At 46.1% G+C, this 18,496-nt stretch overlaps 1 protein-coding gene across 3 annotated transcripts in view; it reads right to left on the bottom strand.

Annotated features, from left to right (window-relative positions):
• LOC135912594 (DNA-binding protein SMUBP-2-like) overlaps positions 1–18,034 on the bottom strand; it is a 77,005-nt gene extending 58,971 nt beyond the window's left edge. Inside the window, exons 1-6 of one of the 3 annotated variants that reach the window (XM_070525305.1) lie at positions 17,731–18,034; positions 17,575–17,667; positions 17,331–17,494; positions 16,243–16,435; positions 12,363–12,478; positions 9,011–9,165 (exon numbers count right to left, since the gene is read on the bottom strand). In XM_070525305.1, the coding sequence (XP_070381406.1) occupies positions 9,011–9,165; positions 12,363–12,478; positions 16,243–16,435; positions 17,331–17,494; positions 17,575–17,667; positions 17,731–17,753 (744 nt within the window). In that variant the 5' untranslated portion in view covers positions 17,754–18,034. The remainder of the gene's footprint in view (positions 1–9,010; positions 9,166–12,362; positions 12,479–16,242; positions 16,436–17,330; positions 17,495–17,574; positions 17,668–17,730) is intronic. The other 2 variants (XM_065445089.2, XM_065445091.2) reach the window with 2 other exon arrangements.
• Positions 18,035–18,496: the final 462 nt, after the last annotated feature.

The raw sequence follows: 18,496 nt of genomic DNA, 5'->3' as shown, positions 1-18,496 counted from the left end.
TAATTGCTAGAGATCACCTTGTCAAGACCCACATTGAAATTGAATTGCTGAGTACCCACATAAGGCATCTTGCCAAGACCCCTCGCCACCGCCTAGCCTCTCTACCAAGCGGACAGACCGTGCACATCTTTCAGCCAAATGACAACCGTTCATGATGAATCATTGCCAGCTTGTGTCACTCTGGCTGCGAGACCTTTGATTCTTCCATGGTGCCTCGCTCAGCCAAAAATCAACCTCACATTAGCTGGCATCACGAAAAAAGCTGATCTATCACCACCAGCCCTTAAACAGCAAAGGTTACTATTTTTTCAGAACTACTGTGACTCTACGCTTATCTGCACTGACGGATCTGTCCTGCCAAACAGCTCTGCTGCAGCAATCGTGATACCTGCGAAAGTTACAACCCTAAAATTTAAGACGACTCACGCCACATTATCGACGGCAGCAGAGCTCGCAGCACTCTTTACCGCCCTTCATTACGTCGGTGATGAACCGCCACACAAGTGGACGATCTTCTGCGATTCAAAGGCGGCACTGCATTCTCTACTGTCACCTTTACGACGCAAACCACACAAACAGCTAGTTTCAGATTACATAGACGATGCACCATATAAGTGATGCAGGCCATGAAATAACTTTCCGATGGCTTCCAAGTCACTGCGGGATTATCGGCAATGAATGTGCCGATCGAGCTGACCGTTCAGCCCATATTGAGGACCACCACGTATCAATACAACTTTATACTACCCACAATACTACCCATGATGGCACAGTGCCCCTTAGGAAACTCCCATAGATGGTGGCGCCAGATTTCCCTCTAGGTGTTATAGTGAGAAACCCTATGCCTGAACCCAAGGGCTTCAAGGAGCCTAAACCGACAGGTGGGTAGATAGCTCTACATCATAATAAAACATGCTCCATTGTTTCCCTAGCTTTGCCGCAGCAAGCACATGTTTCTTCTTTCTCGGTGCACCTCATTTTATAACTTCGCATTCTAAGGCACCCAGATCTCACTTTAAAAAATAAACAGCTTCCCTTTGAGTAATCATGAATTGTTTCTGTACTGATTTCACTTTGACCTCTTATGTAGTTACTCATAGCAGGCTCCTTTACCATTGCCGCTATCTATAAGACTGTCTGAGCCTCTCTGACTTTGCATTTGAAAGGGTCCTGAAACAGCCCTCGGGCTGGTGAAAAAACACAGTCCGCTGCAATACACAATACGCTGCAAGGAACATCTCAACCAAATTTTGCAGTCGTGCACGGCATGTGGAGCTCGCAAGGAGAGCAGAAAGTCACGTTTTTTCCAAATGCTCTCTTTTCAAAAGCAGCCTGCTCACTCTTTTCTGGACGCTTTATTTCGTAATACAGCAGATTCCCATATGCGGCTGCTATTGGCCAATAGCTGACATGAATCAAGAAGAGTTTTTGGATCAGTGCACTTCTTCCTAGTGTTACTGTTGTAATGAAGAAAGGAGGAGAATGGCATACCGATCATCATCAAGAACAGAGGGCACGAGACCGGCGTTCGAAGACCACCATCTTGCTCTCCGCGCTCACTGTTCCGAGCTACCGCCCGTTTGTTGGACTCGCTCAATAAACATCTTTACATTTGGTGGATCGTGCTGGGTACGCACATCGTCGGCACCCTGGAACTCCGATCCCGCACGTTGCACTCGACCATGCAAGCTGACGCAGCCCAACAGCCGCCACCTCTCCCGGCCGCCGTTTGTCCCGGCCCCGTTCGCCAGCGAGACCCCCCCGGTATTTTCGGGTACGGAAGACCAGGACGTCGAGGACTGGCTGTCGTCCTACGAAAAAGTTAGTGGACCCAACAAGTGGGATGACGCTACTAAGTTGAGTACCGCGAACTTTTACTTGGCTGGCGTGGCGAAGCTGTGGTATACGAACCACGAATCGGAATTTGAAAACTGGTCTGCTTTCAAGGAGGCAATATCTGCCGTTTTCGGTCGCCCTGCCGTGTGGAAGTTACGCGCCGAGCAACGGCTGCGCACACGGGCACAGGAACCGAATGAAACATTTACTGCCTATATTGAGGACGTACTCGATCTCTGCAGGCGCGCCGATGCCTCAATGAGCGAAAGTGCCAAAATACAGCACATCATGAAGGGCGTCGACGACGATGTCTTTCAGATGCTTCTTGCGAAGTCTCCTGGCACAGTGTCTGAAGTGGTAACTCTGTGCCACAGCTACGACGAGTTGAGAAGGCAGCGGGCTCTCACCCGACGTTCATCTCAGACGTACAATCAACCGCTCGCTGCACTGGACATCATGCCTGCCCAGCCATACCTTATCGCACAAATGAAAGAATTTGTGCGTGAGGAGGTGGCCCGTCAGTTGTCTCTCCTGCCGTTTGCTCAGCGTCAGGAGCTCCCACAACAGCAGCAACTGCAGCGACCAATCCCGTTGGCTCCCGTGCTTCGACACGTCATTCAAGAGCAGATTTCCGAGGCCATGCCGGTGCCCATTCAGCAGCAACCTGTCGCCGCGCCTCTTAGTTACGCTGAGGTAGTAAAGCGGCAGCAGCTTCAACAGCCCTCACCACCCCATGGTGTGTCGTATGCTGCAGCCCCGATTCAGCCGTCCGTGACATGGTCTGCTCCCATCCCTGCAAATCCCTGGCGAACGCGCGACAACCGGCCGATCTGTTTTGCGTGCGGTGGCCCTGGTCATATCGCCCGATTCTGCCGCCGTCGCGCGCCAGGATATTCAGACGCCCGTTCACCGAACTACATAGATCGTCCCCGCTCTCGTTATGAAGATCCGGGTCCCCAACCAAGCACGTCTTCACGTGACTATCCGCAACCCACGTCTCGTCGCTCACCTTCACCCTGTCACCGCTCCTTGTCGCCCATGCGTCGTCGACCAGCCCCTGAAAATGAGGGAAACTAGCCTCCGCAGTTCGTGAGGCAAGAACTGCGCTGTCGAAATGCTCAAGTCCTCGAACTTTGCCGTCGAATATTGTCGAAGTTTTCGTAGAAGGCATCCGTGCATATGCTCTTGTCGATACCGGTGCTGCCGTTTCTGTTATAGACGCCACACTTTGCCGCAAGCTTCGGAAGGTGACCACGCCTCTTGAGATGATGCCCTTACGTACAGCGAATGGAGACCCTGTTCGGCCTATAGCTGCCTGCACTGCTCGACTTATTATAGCTAAAGAACACTACATTGTCGAGCTTATCGTCCTTTCCTCTTGCTCGCACGACATTATACTTGGCTGGGACTTTCTATCGTATAATCATGCCGTTATTGATTGTGCCAGATCTGAACTTGAGCTCTTCCCCTTGTGTGACGAGTCCTACTACCCCGCTCATCAAGCCGCACACAAAATAGTCGTCACAGAAGACACAGAAATTCCGCCGACAGCAGCTGTTTTGCTCCCCGTATTCTGCAACAGCATATGTGATGAAGCTGCATTCTTTGAACCATCATGCCTTCTTCTAAATCGGAAGCCACTTCTTTTGCCTTATTCGACCCTCTCTATTTCGAATGGAACAAGCGCTCTCTGCCTCACAAATCCTCTTCCATATCCCATCAGACTGCTTAAAGGTGAATCCCTTGGATGCGTGCAACCCATTGATGTCGGCCAAATTTTTTCCGTGCAGCAAGATTCAGCTCGACGCGACCTCGATGTCATCAGTGCTCTTACCCCTTCTGATGTTCCAGCTGCTGACCTATTCGATTCGTCCATCGCAGACGGACTGTCCCCATTTGAACGCACTGCTCTTCTCCAGCTGCTCTACCAGTTCCGCGACTCCTTCGATGTTGCCCAACGTGCCCTTGGCCGAACTTCTACCATTGTTCACAACATCGACACCGGCTCCAACTCGCCAGTGCGACAACGCCCTTACCGCGTCTCCACCGCGGAACGTCAAGTTATTACCGACCAGGTTGACGATATGCTTAAACGCGACGTTATTCGCCCTTCGCAAAGCCCGTGGGCATCCCCTGTGGTTCTCGTTAAAAAAAAGGATGGATCGATTCGCTTCTGCGTGGATTACCGGCGCCTAAACAAGGTCACTCGAAAAGACGTGTACCCTTTACCCAGAATTGACGATGCCCTTGATTGCCTACAAGGTGCCGAGTTTTTTTCGTCGTTAGATTTGCGTTCCGGGTATTGGCAGGTACCTTTAGCAGAGGCCGACCGTTCAAAGACAGCCTTCGTCACGCCTGACGGTCTATATGAATTCAATGTCATGCCCTTCGGCCTCTGCAATGCGCCTGCCACCTTCGAACGCATGATGGACTCAGTTCTGCGGGGTTTGAAGTGGCACATGTGTCTCTGCTATCTCGACGACATTGTTGTCTTTGCGCCAGATTTCGCAACCCATCTAGAACGCCTCAACCATGTCCTGACGTGTCTGAAAACCGCTCAGCTGCAACTAAATCTCAAGAAGTGCCGTTTTGCTGTGCGAAAACTTACAATTCTTGGTCACGTTGTATCAAAGGATGGTGTGCTTCCGGACCCAGCTAAATTACGTGCCGTGACTGACTTCCCCAAACCGACGACTCTAAAGCAGTTACGAAGCTTCATAGGGTTATGTTCCTACTTTCGTCGGTTTGTGCGCAACTTCGCCTCTATAATTGCGCCTTTGACCCAACTACTAAGCAGCGCCTCCAATATCTCGTCATGGTCTTCTGAGTGTGACCAAGCCTTCTCCACCCTTCGCCGTCTCCTGACGTCACCACCTATACTGCGCCACTACGATCCTACGGCCGCAACTGAGGTGCACACAGACGCCAGCGGTGTCGGCCTCGGTGCTGTTCTCGCGCAACGAAAGCCTGGGTTCGCAGAGTATGTCGTCGCATACGCCAGCAGAACGCTCACCAAGGCTGAATCAAACTATAGCGTCACCGAGAAAGAATGCTTGGCAATAGTCTGGGCGCTTGTCAAGTTCCGCCCTTACTTATATGGCTGCACGTTTGATGTAGTTACGGACCATCATGCATTATGTTGGTTGTCTTCGTTGAAGGATCCGTCAGGTCGCCTTGCCCGCTGGGCTCTTCGACTTCAAGAGTTTGACATCCGCGTTATATATCGTTCCGGACGCAAGCATGCCGATGCTGATGCACTGTCGCGGTCACCACTATCCACCGAAACTGCGTCCATATCCACTATAGACCTTCCATTGTCAGCTCTTGACGTCGCCACCGTCTCCTCTGCACAGCGCCACGATCCCTGGATCGCTTCGCTTCTTGACATTTTATCCGGGGCACCCACTCTTTCGACCACTCGAACTCTGCGACGCCAAGCTTCGCACTTCAGCATCCGTGATGGCCTCTTGTACCGGCGCAACTACTCGCCAGATGGTAGGAAGTGGCTCCTAGTTATCCCTCGAACGCTTCGCTCTACAATCTGCGCTTCCTTTCACTCCGACCCGCAGTGTGCTCACGGTGGTGTCTTCAAGACCTATGAACGCTTACGGAAAAGGTACTACTGGCGCGGAATGTTTCGCTTTGTCCGCAAGTTCATTCGCGGCTGCCACGAGTGTCAGCAACGAAAAAAACCACCGCATCCTGCCGCAGGGTCATTGCAGCCCCTTCCATGCCCAGAACGCCCATTCGACCGCGTTGGAATTGACCTTTATGGACCTTTACCTTTGACCACGGCCGGAAACCGATGGGCTATCATTGCTGTCGACCACCTTACACGATACGCCGAAACCGCTGCTCTTCCCACGGCGACAGCACAGGACGTCGCCTCTTTCATCCTGAGGCGTTTTGTGCTTCGGCATGGTCCTCCTCGCGAACTCCTCAGTGACCGTGGCCGCGTATTTCTCTCCGATGCAATTCAAGCACTTCTCCACCAGTGCAAAATTGTACATCGGACGTGTACTGCCTACCACCCTCAGACGAACGGTCTCACTGAGCGGTTTAATCGGACTCTGGGCGACATGCTTGCGACACATGTTGCATCTGATCAATCAAACTGGGACCTGGTTCTCCCATTTGCGACATACGCGTATAACACCGCTACGCAAGTCACAACCGGGTTTTCCCCCTTCTTCCTTTTGTACGGTCGCCAGCCGACGCACACTATCGACACGTTGCTGCCATACGCACCAGATACCTCAGAGTGCACGCCCGTGTCAGCAGCGGCCCGTTACGCTGAAGATTGCCGACAACTAGCCAAGCGCTTTACTACAGCCGACCAACAACGCCAGAAAAACGCCCGCGATGATGATCACTCTCCGGCCGCAACATTCGCTCCTGGAGCACTTGTGTGGCTGCTTGTACCACCCTGCGCCCCTGGCTTGTCGTCCAAACTGCTCCCAAATTATCATGGTCCCTACCGCATCGTCGAGCGTACTTCCCCCGTAAACTATGTCATTGAGCCTCTTACGCTGCAAGGCGACCGTCGTCGACGTGGACGTGATGTTGTTCACGTAAACCGCCTCAAGCCGTACTTCGACCCTCTTGTACCCACCTGTTAGATCGCCAGGATGGCTCCACCTTTCTCGACGGGGGCAATTGTAATGAAGAAAGGAGGAGAATGGCATACCGATCATCATCAAGAACAGAGGGCACGAGACCGGCGTTCGAAGACCACCATCTTGCTCTCCGCGCTCACTGTTCCGAGCTACCGCCCGTTTGTTGGACTCGCTCAATAAACATCTTTACACTGTGTATATTTAGTAACTAAGTTTAATAACCAGGCTCAAGTAAGCAAAAGCCTGCTTTCAAAGTTCTATAATTACGTACTTGTAGAAAATGCCAACTACTGCCTGCTCCCACTTGGATGTGGCTACCTGCGTAGGATTAAACTTTGGCTACCCTGCTTATCGATGTCGTAGCCTTTGGGTATCGCTAATTTCAACTACTGTAGTTTTGAACACTTAACTAGCCTTGAACCATGCAAAACTTAAGGTCAAACCACATGCACGCTTGCCAGCACGTGCTCACTCCTGGCCGCTCCTGGTTACATGTCTTGGAAGACTTTGCTTCATGTTGAGCTATTGGCAGTGCTTCAAAATGCGCAAGTTGGATACGGCTATTATCCATCGGTCAAGATGGTGCAGGACAAAACCGGTCCGCACCACGTAATAGGCCAGACTGGAGCATATGAGCACAAGCGCGCACCTTTGTCGTGCACAAAGCAAATGCGCATATTGACACGTGTACTTATCTTTATCGGGCGACCACATTTCGCCGCTTAACAAATCTAATCGCACAGCGCGGGACGCGCCTGCATGTATCCGAAGTTTCTGGAAAGTTATCGATGCTTCGACCCGGCTGTCTGTTGTCGCCGAACCTTGTGTTATCTGATTTCAATGCGTGACGCAAATGGTGTAGAACTTTGTGGAAGGCACGAGGGCCCGAATGATTAGTCTGGAACATTCGACGACTGCTGTATAAAAGCCGACGCGCTTGACCCGCTGATCAGACTTCCGACGATCGCCGACCGTGTTCGCCGCTATCGTTGTGCTATAAGTGTAGCCTGTCTTTGTGGGCACAGGTTCGCCCAATAAAAGTTAGTTTTGTCTTTCACAGTGCTACTGTGTTTTTCAACGTCACCACCACGTGACAATATGCACTACAGTTGCGTGTAGCTGCGGTTTGCTATGTAGCATAGACACTGCGGGGTCCCGCGACTAGTCTGCTGGCTGAGCACACTGCAGCTCTTCGAGGACAACTGCGCCTGGCTCGTTGTAGGCGCCAAAATCAGAAGTAGTGGCATCTACTTGAACAACCAAAATCAAATTTGAACTGGGCGCCATGGTAAAATTCAGTAGGCGGGCACACCTCGCTTCCATTGTAGCCTTTGCAGTGCATTATTGAACAAGGTGTGGAAGCACTGCATCGGGCATGTTTGATTTCCAGTAACTCCACTTCTGCTGAACATATTCAAGAACTTATTGCTGTGAAGTATTTCTGAAATGGCCTATTTTAAATTAAAATGTGCCTCTCGACTTCGATAAAAAGTAGTTCAGGGCCCCTTTAATGTTCTTTGTATCCATGCTGCTTACTATACCAGTCACACAAAGCACAATGATAGCAGTGAACACAGTCAGCAAACAGCAAAATCTTATCTCCGGGTGAAGCGCGGCAGCTTTTATACACGATTCTATGATTCGTTGACCGTTCCAGGCTAGTCGCTGGTGCCCATGTGGCTTCCAGAAATTACTATACAATTTGTGTCACGCATACAATCTGATTATAAAAAGATTGGCAAGAACAGACACAACAGATAGAATAAACAATAACATTAGACTAAGTTCCAACCATGCAGGCGTGTCTTGCTTTGAGCGATAACTAAGTTGTTAGCGCGTGAAATGCAGCTAGTTGGTAAGGATACATTATGCAAAAAAGAGGTGAGGCGTGCAGACAGGACACAAGAGTAGAGAAGTGGACAACACGAATGCCAACTATCAACTGAAGGGAGCACTGAGGCGAAAAAAGAAAGAAGACACAAAACTCAACTGCGCATGCTCAGGAATGGTAACACCACGTGTCAGTCGGGTACACGTGCCGGTCTACGTGAGAGATAACTGTTAAGGCACTTCATCTCTTCCTTATGTAAAGTAATCGAAGGCTGACTCACGCGCGCGCTTCCACCATTATAGATATGCCATGCCTCTACTATAGGACGCGTATCTTCATTCTTATGCCTGTACAATATCGCGCATTCATCTAACTCTGGCGTGCAGTTACAATCTTGGCAATGTAGCGAAAGATTAGAATCCGATCCACAGGTTTTGATCCACCGGATGATTTTCTTTAAATTCTGTTAATGATCTAAAAAGAATGATGCCCTGCATTTAAACACAAGCTTCTCCTTTTTTTTTCGTTCTGCACCCACTTCAATGTGGCTGATAGAATTGAACCCACAACCTTCTTCTTAGTGGAGCACTATCCCCATTGATCCACAATGGCAAGTGTCCTGCTGTCTCCATCTATTTAGCGCCATCGCTTTTATGCACAGCGCTCCAGTTTCTCAAGTCACACATGATGTCCATGTAAAGACCTTGGACAGATTGGTTTCTCTAACCTTGGACCCTTGCTTGGAACACTGGAGCACAACCTCAACCAGCGTGGTCGTTTTTCCTGTCCCCGGCGGACCGTGGATGATTGCCAGTTCCTTCTGCCTCAGGGAAAAGGCCACCGCCTCTTTCTGTGATTCGTCCAGGGCCTTGTTGAAAAGCTCTATTTGTCGAGAAAATATAAACAGAAGGGTAGGCAGGGAGGACCAGAGAGGAACACTATTATATTCTTCAAATAGGACCCGAGCTTCATGCCTCAATTTTAAACTATATTCTGTCTTGCCGATTCTGTGCAATGCAACAAAGGCTAGATCTTCAGTCAGCCAACCGGTAATGAAAGCCGGCTGTGTGCTGCAAGGAAGGAGTTGGGCTTGCCCATTGCATGCCACTGATGTTTCTGTGAATCTTCCATTCAGTCGATGTTACGCAGACACCAATCAGACACACAACAGAGAAGCCCTTTTGGTTCTCTATTTTGATTGGCTGACATGAGACATGGCGTACGCTGCCCTGCACAAATTTGGTGAGACACGAGAGTGTAGCAAGCTTACCATAGCACTGTCGTCTGACAACCATCATACACTGTTAGAAGTCTTGGCATGTGAAAAACAAGCCATCCAGGCAGTTGAGGTTTGCAAGTGTGGGTATGAAGAAGACAGCTCACAGTGTAAATGCATATGCAGCACTGCTGGAAACTCGGAAAATGGCTTAGGAGAGGGTCATATGACTGTGCTACAAGTCCAGAGAACTAACTTGCTTGCCCATAGCTGAGAATTTTGACAAAATGCACTGCAAAAGGCACAGCTAATCATTTTACTGCAAGTACTGTTTCTGTCTCAGGGCCAACGCACACAACTTGCAGCAGCACCTAAAGAAAGTTAGTTGAAGGCAGAATGAGACGATGCAATATGCAAGCATGCGTGTGTCTGTTCCCTTTGAGGGGCAAGTGTCATAGCATTGTGAGCCTGTCAATGACTACAGCAAAATTCATGAGCATTTCCTGAACATCAAACAGCCTGTGGAACAATTTCCCCAGATTCATTGTCACCAAATCTGCTAGTTCCTCACACCAGCATTTTTTGACCACGAGTTTTCACTGCCATCGAGCGAGATATGTTCATGTTTGCTTGTGCGCACGTGACCATGTGCTTGTTAATTTAGTTAGTAAGCAAATGCTTTTTGGTTACTTGTTTTCTTGCAAACTATGCTTTAACCTGACCTACATGAATTTATGTCAAGATTATCTTTTGTATTTCTGATTGATGTCTTCATTGTTGATATGCTTTTATTATTTCTCAAAATTAGTTTACTGTGTTGCATTAACACATCACTATACTAGCCCACCTTACTCAATGCCTCATATAGAGGCCTGTCAGGTACCTTAAATAAATAAATATGAGGAAACACTGTCATTTGCAATATCACACTCACATACCAATGCAGATGGTTTGGTGTGTATTCAGTTCCTCCAGTAATAGTATACTTTCTTGATGCAACGAATAAAAATTGGGCCTTGAAAGAATACCCAGTGGGAACTGATTTAGCATTTGTTTTGTGTCTAAGTAAGAAATTCCCGCATAAATGACTTTTTCGTCTAAACTGATGACTTGTCCTCGTGTAATATAAATGTGTTGCTGGGTTAGTTGGTTCATAGTTGCAGGCTTATCAAGTGCGCACACTTTAGATGAGACAAAAGATGGCAGACACAGGACAAGCGCCATCCCGTGTCTTGTCCGCTGTCTAACTTCGCATGACTTGTTTTTGATCAATTTTCACAGATTTCACAGTGCATTTAGCTTAATATTATGTTTTGATGCATTATTTACTTGTTTTGTGCAGAAGAGGCCATAAAGTATATGTTATTGTGTGCAGCATTGCTAAACAAAAGGCACATATTTTTCTCATCAATGCAATGTTGGAGCCACCTGTCACCATTATGTGATAACACAGCATGTCTCTGCACAACAGTGACAGATGGCCCCACTGTTCCTTTGACCAAGAAGATTGCTTTTTAAAAATCCAGCACCACCACACAAGTCGTGTGGTTGCGATTTATTCTGGATAAAATAGGTCAACATCTGCACGTTAATGTGGTATTACATAGAATACAGCATGAAATTCTGCCTCTGCACCAAACTTAAATGTGAATGAACCAGCCTCTCTTTCTTTTTTTGGCAGAACCTTTTTCATGCACTTGACTTATCTACAGAATATTCAGTACATTCCTGACTTCAGATTTTTGTGAAGCTAGTCTGGGAGGGTGGTGTTTAATCAAGAAACGGAGTTTTACTACTGCCATTATTGATCCCTGAGATTTATTGCAAGTCATGGACAACTTTTGTGGCAAACATTTCCTGTTTCTATTCGTCAACTACTGCCACACAGATCTTGTCATCCTTAAAGAATAGCAGTACTTCTATATGTTCAGCAACTACATTTCTACTACTTTAATCCATGCAGACAAATAAATATATTCAACAAAAGCCATAGGGGAGCTTATATTTCTGACAAAGACTGCGGAAGTTTGAGTTCTTACACTGGTCCTACGTCACACCACTAAAACTAGCATAGATGGAGTTCCACACTTTGACTAGCTGCAAAGAGAAAGCAGTGCAGAACCCACTGACACAATCAGATAACCTCGTGAGCTGCTTGCATTAGAGCCAATACGTTTGATAACATTTATTGCTAGGTAATCTTTAAGATCAGCGCTAATTTTAACAAATTGGGAGGGATACTTAAGGTACAATTTCAGGAGTGAAAGAGACACATCAAAAATACCATTCATTCCTGGTCTTTCAATTAGAGTGTGATCACGGAGATTATCAAAGACCTTGGAATAATCTAAGAAAGATTCTAATACACAATTCTCTGTTGTCAGAACACTTTAGGATTATTTATTTCTGAGCCAATAAAGTAGTCTCAGTCAATCTGCTTTTCATGAAGCTACATTGCGATATTGAAATCAATACAGATGTAGTATGAAAATTCATGTCTTTTAACAATAGTTTTTTCCAAACTTCATGAAAAAATTGGTAGTGCGGAAATAGGTGGGCAGCTTGTAAACTCATTCTTGTCTCCTTTTCAATGCAGCACTGTAACAACTTACATTATTCATTCGTAATTCATTATTTGATTCATTATTTGCATTGTCCTCCGAGCTTTTACTATGTTAGTACAACACAGCTCTGATATGTGCAACTAGTTCCTTTCAGCCTTCTAATAACCATTTCAACGTAGACAACATCGCTATTCACTTATCTACACTTATTGCAAGCAGAAGTGATGGAGAGGTCCCGATTCCATATGAAGAAGCAAACTGGAATCAAACTACTTCATAACTGAAAAAGCAAAACCCACCAATAGGCTGCTGAGAAGCCAACACTGGCACTTCGGTGGGAGGCACTGTTCCAAACAGGATTTCAACTAGGTTGTTGTACCTCACTTCTCTGCATTTTCGAAGCTTCTCCAAGGTCCTGTGTAAAAGAAACATGTACAGACTGATTGATTGATTGATTTTAATGTTCTAAAGCAACACTCAGGCTATGAGGGAGGCAGTAGTGGAGGGCTCTGGATTAATTTTGACCACCTGGTCACATACTTTCTGGGCCCAGAGGCATTACACAAAAGAGTAGCTCATAGTAACAAACGTGCAGCAATAAAGTTTAACATAATGCATTGTGCACAGCTACTATAAAGCTCGCATTGTCCAGAAAGCAGTGATGGAAGCAGGCAGGTGTTTGCAATCGAGACTTGTTCTTGAAATAAAGGAATCCTGGTATAATTCTGTTCGACAAGAAAGCACACCAACCATTAGTCTTTGATCGGAACAGGATGACATGTACGATGGGCATAAGAAGCCAACAAACAAAGATACCAAGGACAACATAGGGGAAATTTCTTGTACTTACTAATTGAATTGAAGAAGTGATAAACTAATAGAAATGAAAGTGGATGAAAAAACTTGTCGCAGGTGGGGAACGATTCCACGTCTTCACATTACGCGTGCGATGCTCTCGGTTAACCCTCTTTCTTTTCATTCATGTACAATGGGCGTATTACAAGCTGTTCACTTAGAGTGAGATTGAAATTATAGATCTTATGAAAAAGACACAATCGTGTGCATTTGTGACAGGATGAGAGTTCGAAATGTATACTTTGTTGCAGACTAGTTGATTCATACTGAACGAGTAATACATTGTATTTTTCCAAATGTCAATAAATTCTTTAGCCAATTTCCGGATGAATATCTCAGGCTAGCCCTTTAGGATTTCTGCAGAGTGAACTGGTTCTTGTTTCTGTCACAGTGGCAGACAAAATGGATGCAAATAAGAAAAAGAAACAGTAAAGGTTGCTTGGGAGCTACGGCTGACAAATGAATTTCACCTTGCCAGACTCCTTGTATCAGAGTGCATGTAAGCTTGCAGCTGCCTGCCAATCATGGTCATGGCTCTGTGGTGAACTTGCTTTTACTGATTATTTCTGATTAAAACTGAAACCTGAAAAAAAAAATAGGCATACTTTCTTTTTTGACCGAAAACACTGAACCCTATTTACTGTCAAATAACAAGGCTTATGTCCAGTTGAATAATGACAGCACGAGGCACGTCTATCCCTTTCAGTATCTGGCCTTTTTCTCCTTTTAAAATGAAAACAGCGGCGCATTGTTGGTTATTTACAAGCAAAAAATGACATGGATAATGGCCATTGCACCCTTAGTACGGTGTTCACTAGAGAGTAGAGAATGTACGGGTACATTAGTGGCATGGTGGGACAAAAAATGAGGAGACAGCAGTACGTCAATGACACTGCAAAACTTAAAGGATCCCTGCAACACCTTTTATAAAATATGCAGAGCGTTCCTGGTAAAAGCAAGTCTCCATGAATATTTTTGATTAAATGTTTTTGAGAGCCCTTTGCCCACATTATTGACAAGCAAATGCCCCTGGTACTATGCCTTCGTAGCTTGACTAAGCATGCTTGTCTACTCTCTCTCTCTCTCACATTCACTTTATTTTCTCATGGGCCCCATACGCAGGACACCACATAAGGGGTGACAATAACAGAAAACTAATTCATAAGGATGACGACGTTGTAGAAAACGTAGTGGCTGCATCACTGAGGACAGATGGACTAGTGATAGCTGCAACACTGCAGGGAAGGCCGTATCAGACAGCTACCATATTAAAGATAAAGGACGACAAAAAGAGGACAGCAGTATGGGCCCAAAGCTGAGCTACAATATGCAAAGGGATATGCGTGCAGCTGGCGAAACGTGAGGGACCCGTTTCAGGGGACTGTAGAAAAACTTATGAAACAGCGACTTGCTTGCAATTCGGCAGCAACAGGAAAGAATTCGTAAGTTGGATTCTGCCTTTACTGAAGATGTACTGATGTCATAAGAGTACAATGAATGTATAAACCTAGTAGTTTGGTCCTGGAGCGATATAATGGCATTTATGATGTGTATGTAGTGACAGCTTCAGGTTTCTGCCGAGTATTGAAGCTTGGTGTTGATAATGGTCTTGTAAGTTAATAACTCCACATAATGAGGGGCAATAAGCAAATGACATTTCAAAAACCCTACATTTCGGTTTGTGGATGAGATGATGTTAGTCACACGCAGACACCAGTCAAGATCAGAAAAAAGCCATCATGCCTAGGTACTTGTAAGAGTTAACAGCCTTTATAGGCATATCAGTGACTATGTGGGAAAAAATGAGGAGGTTACGATGACATGAAATTGATATCCCTTTACATTTCATTTGGGTTTAGAATCATTAGCCAACAGTTACACAAGTTTGCACAGTACGCACCCATGAGCGTGCACTGTGCATGTTTAATATTAGACCCCTAGAAATAGGGCAGAAATACCGTGATTACTTATTCTTGCATAAACTAATTCACAACCACTTCTCCTGTCCGAGGCTACTGTCAGCTGTAACATTTTGCGTGCTTCACCCTAACTTGCGTAATCCTAGAATTTTCTATGTAAATTCCTCTTGCACCTCCGACACTGCAGCACATCTTGTAACACAACAAAATACCTTGTGTGATGACCTTGATATAGTATTCAGCTCTACTATTTGCTCATTAGCTGACTTCTGTCATTGATTAATTTAATTTTTTGTTCCACTTTGTACAACTGTTGTTTGGGATATTCTGTCTTGTTTTTCGGTTTTATGTTCTTTATGTAACACAAGTGCACCAATATTAAGGCGTAAAGATGTTCATGGGCAATTTCAGAAAATAAATAAATGAAATCCTGAAATATTTGGTCATTAACATTAGCAGGCAATTGATAAATAACACAGTCATTGGCAGATATACGAATTCTACAGGAGGTAACGTATCAACTGAATACTGAAGATGGTACAAGGCACCAGGCATCTATTCTTCTATACACTGTCATGAGATCTCTGTGTGAACAAATTCTTTCACACTGTCAGTTTACGAAGTGGAGGGATCTTCCAATTTCTGTCTATGTTTTATTACAACGCTCATTGTTCTCCTGTAGTTTTAATCATGGCACATTTGTCTAAACAATGCAAAAGGCTGAAAACATAAGCAAGCTCTTACTGCTACAAAAGTGTGTTATTCACTTATTGTGTAAAATGAGTGGTTCAAGAAAATGCATATTGTAAGTGTGGTTTTGCTTTATCATTTGAGACTATCCTACTCATAAGCACTGCATACAAGAAAGAAAGACAACACATTAGAAAGCCTTGCGAAGCTTGATGTTAATTATGTTACATACCCTGATTGGGGAACTATCAGTCGGTGCCAAATGAATTACTAAAAACAAGTGCCGTGATTTCAGTCCTCTTCCCCTGTTAAACTTCATAATAAACATTGGCAATGATAAAACAGCAACAGGGCACATTATAATTGTGCAAGGAAGCCTTTCTGGCCCTGCGTAACACCACTGATGCTGTTTGTTGGTCAGATATGATGCCTACAGAATGCTTCTATTGCTTGCCAATCTGACTTGTTTGCCGGCAAGAGGAGTGCGGGTGTCGTTTGAATGCTGCTGTCATCCTGTCTGGACCTTGATTTTTTCACTGTATGTGGGGTGAGTCTGTTTGTGAATAGTCCATTGCCATTAGGCCACAGGTGTAGACATTGAGCTGCTGAATGAAGAGAAAAGATTAAACTAAATTTACTGCATCCAAATGTGTTCCAGGGCACCCCTGAGGTGAAAGTGCTATCAAGATTAAACGAACTTGTAAGAACAACATGCCTTTTCAGCCTCCTGTAGGTGACGTCATTGGCAAGTTTGAGCAAGTTGAAAACACGACCGTCATCGCCATCGAGTGTGTCACGGCCTTCATCGAAAGCAAGTGTGATGTTTGCAGCTGCAATGCTAGAAACAACACCAGAGCAAACGACCTCCCTGGCTGGATCACTTGCCACCGCCACACCAACAATATCACCTACAAAAAAGCAAGAGCGCAGGAGTACTCGTAATGTAAAACACACTGATGTGCCAACTTGGATCACAGCCTTGTAAAGAAACAAAGCAAGCAGCATGGCAGGCAGAAGTGACACAAACAACATGAAGCAACAGACAGGCAATACAGCACCATTAAATTGTTGCCATCGTTTTGTACAAGATATGTGCAATGATGCCAATGAGTGGGCTGCTGAGTCGGGTACAGATTGCAAATTGATATGGAGGCATTTTCACGGCACTGCCACACTTTTGTCTGGAATTCTGGGCAGCGATGGAACGAAATCAATATGTGTGCTTTTCTGGCAGATTTAAGAGGAAATGCTGGCAAAAAGCATAAGCCACAAGAACACACAGGCCACACAATATTCAGCCCGGTACTTTGAACCTAGCAGCTGCTGTTAGTCCTCTTTGTTCAGCAGCATGACCCTCAAGAATTCTTGACAGATTTGTGAGCTCACATCTGTACGCAGTGACATTCGTGATAAACGGCACGCCTATAGCGACGTCTCGCTGAAGCACTGCACATTGGCAGTAACATATATGTGGACCATGCAAAAACACACACACACACACGCACACACACACACACAATATGATGTAGGACCCACTGTTTTACGGCAGTCAGATACTGCGAACCTTACAGAGACGCGTCTTTTTGTAATTAAAACATACTCTTGGCAAAACATTCAATTAAAATGACAAAGTATTATTTGCAATGCTTGCAAGGAGCACCTGCATGTGTTTTAATTGAAAGGCTGCGTGCTCGGCTATCAAACGCATCTGTGAAGTGTTTGTGACGCCGGACCTCTCACGATCACACGTAAGAGCAGCAAATGGTAAAAAAATAAAAAATAAAACACCAGTGCGCGCCCCACCGTTTGAAAAGCCATGTGAGGGCAGCGGTGCTCCGTGGTGACAAGAGCGAAACTTGCAGACGGTCCTTCCGTATAGGCCGGTGTGAACGGAGTCGACGACTAGCTTGGCGATGCAGAGACCTTTGCTCTGAAGTTCCTTGACGGAGTACTTCTCCTGCAGCTTCCTATAGATAAGTACGAAAGCACAGTACGCATCGCAGCGTACTCGGGTGGCGAACGATAATCAATCGGGTAAATCACTCACGCATTTTGTTCGACCTCCTCTTCTCGTTCCAGTTCCAAGAGCGCCAGCTGCTTCTCGACATATTTGTCCAAGCTGCTTTCCTGCGATAAACAGCTACGAAGTGAGTGCAATTCTTGTTATTTCTTCAAAAGAAATGTCACTGTGAGCGCGACTTGCCTCTTCATGGTCGGCGCTGCCATTACTGTCGCCGCTTTTGGGGTTCTCCATTGCTGTCATGTCGAAGTCATGACTCGCAAGGCGAGAATGAGGTCTTCAGAACTTGGCAGACATTGTTTTTAGAGCTCAATATGCGCGAAGATTCTGTAAAAGAAGTAAAGCAGTAAAGGCTAGCCGCCGCTCAAAGGACCGAAACCAACTACTGTGGCTGTTTCGACATAACCGCAGTTGAGCCATTGGCTGAGCACGCAACAACCGTGCGCTTGTTGCCTCTCTAGTCTTACAAATATAACTATTATTAATGTAAATAAAAACTCAAATTTTGTATTTCCTTTTTGATAAGAATGCTAATAATAGTAACTGATCTCATTGATACTCAGCTATGGCTGCTGCGTTTGACTTTTGACGAGAGACCACGCAGCTAGCGCTCGCAGCCGACCCGGGTGGGGAAGAGTAAAGAGGAGAGGGGTAGGAACCAGCTTCTCGGCTCACGCGGCAGGCATCTTGTAAAGGAGGCGACTGGTGCTGGTGCTTTTTATTGACTGGTGCATAGCCTCCTATATTTTTTCATGCCCGCTCACTGAGTGGGGGAACAAAGCGCGCCGTCCGTACCGCCTAGTTCATGCGCCCGCCACCAGACCGCGCTGCCTTCCCATACCCTGTCCCAGAGCAGACGACGCGACGCCGCCGCTTGCGCACGCGCTCGTGGAGACAAGTTTGGCGTTCGTATTTGAGATGGAATTATAAAATATAATCGCACGTTAAA

The sequence above is a fragment of the Dermacentor albipictus genome, chromosome 9, assembly GCF_038994185.2.
Source record: "Dermacentor albipictus isolate Rhodes 1998 colony chromosome 9, USDA_Dalb.pri_finalv2, whole genome shotgun sequence".
NCBI lineage: Eukaryota > Metazoa > Arthropoda > Arachnida > Ixodida > Ixodidae > Dermacentor > Dermacentor albipictus.
This window is presented reverse-complemented; position numbering and strand designations above follow the sequence as displayed.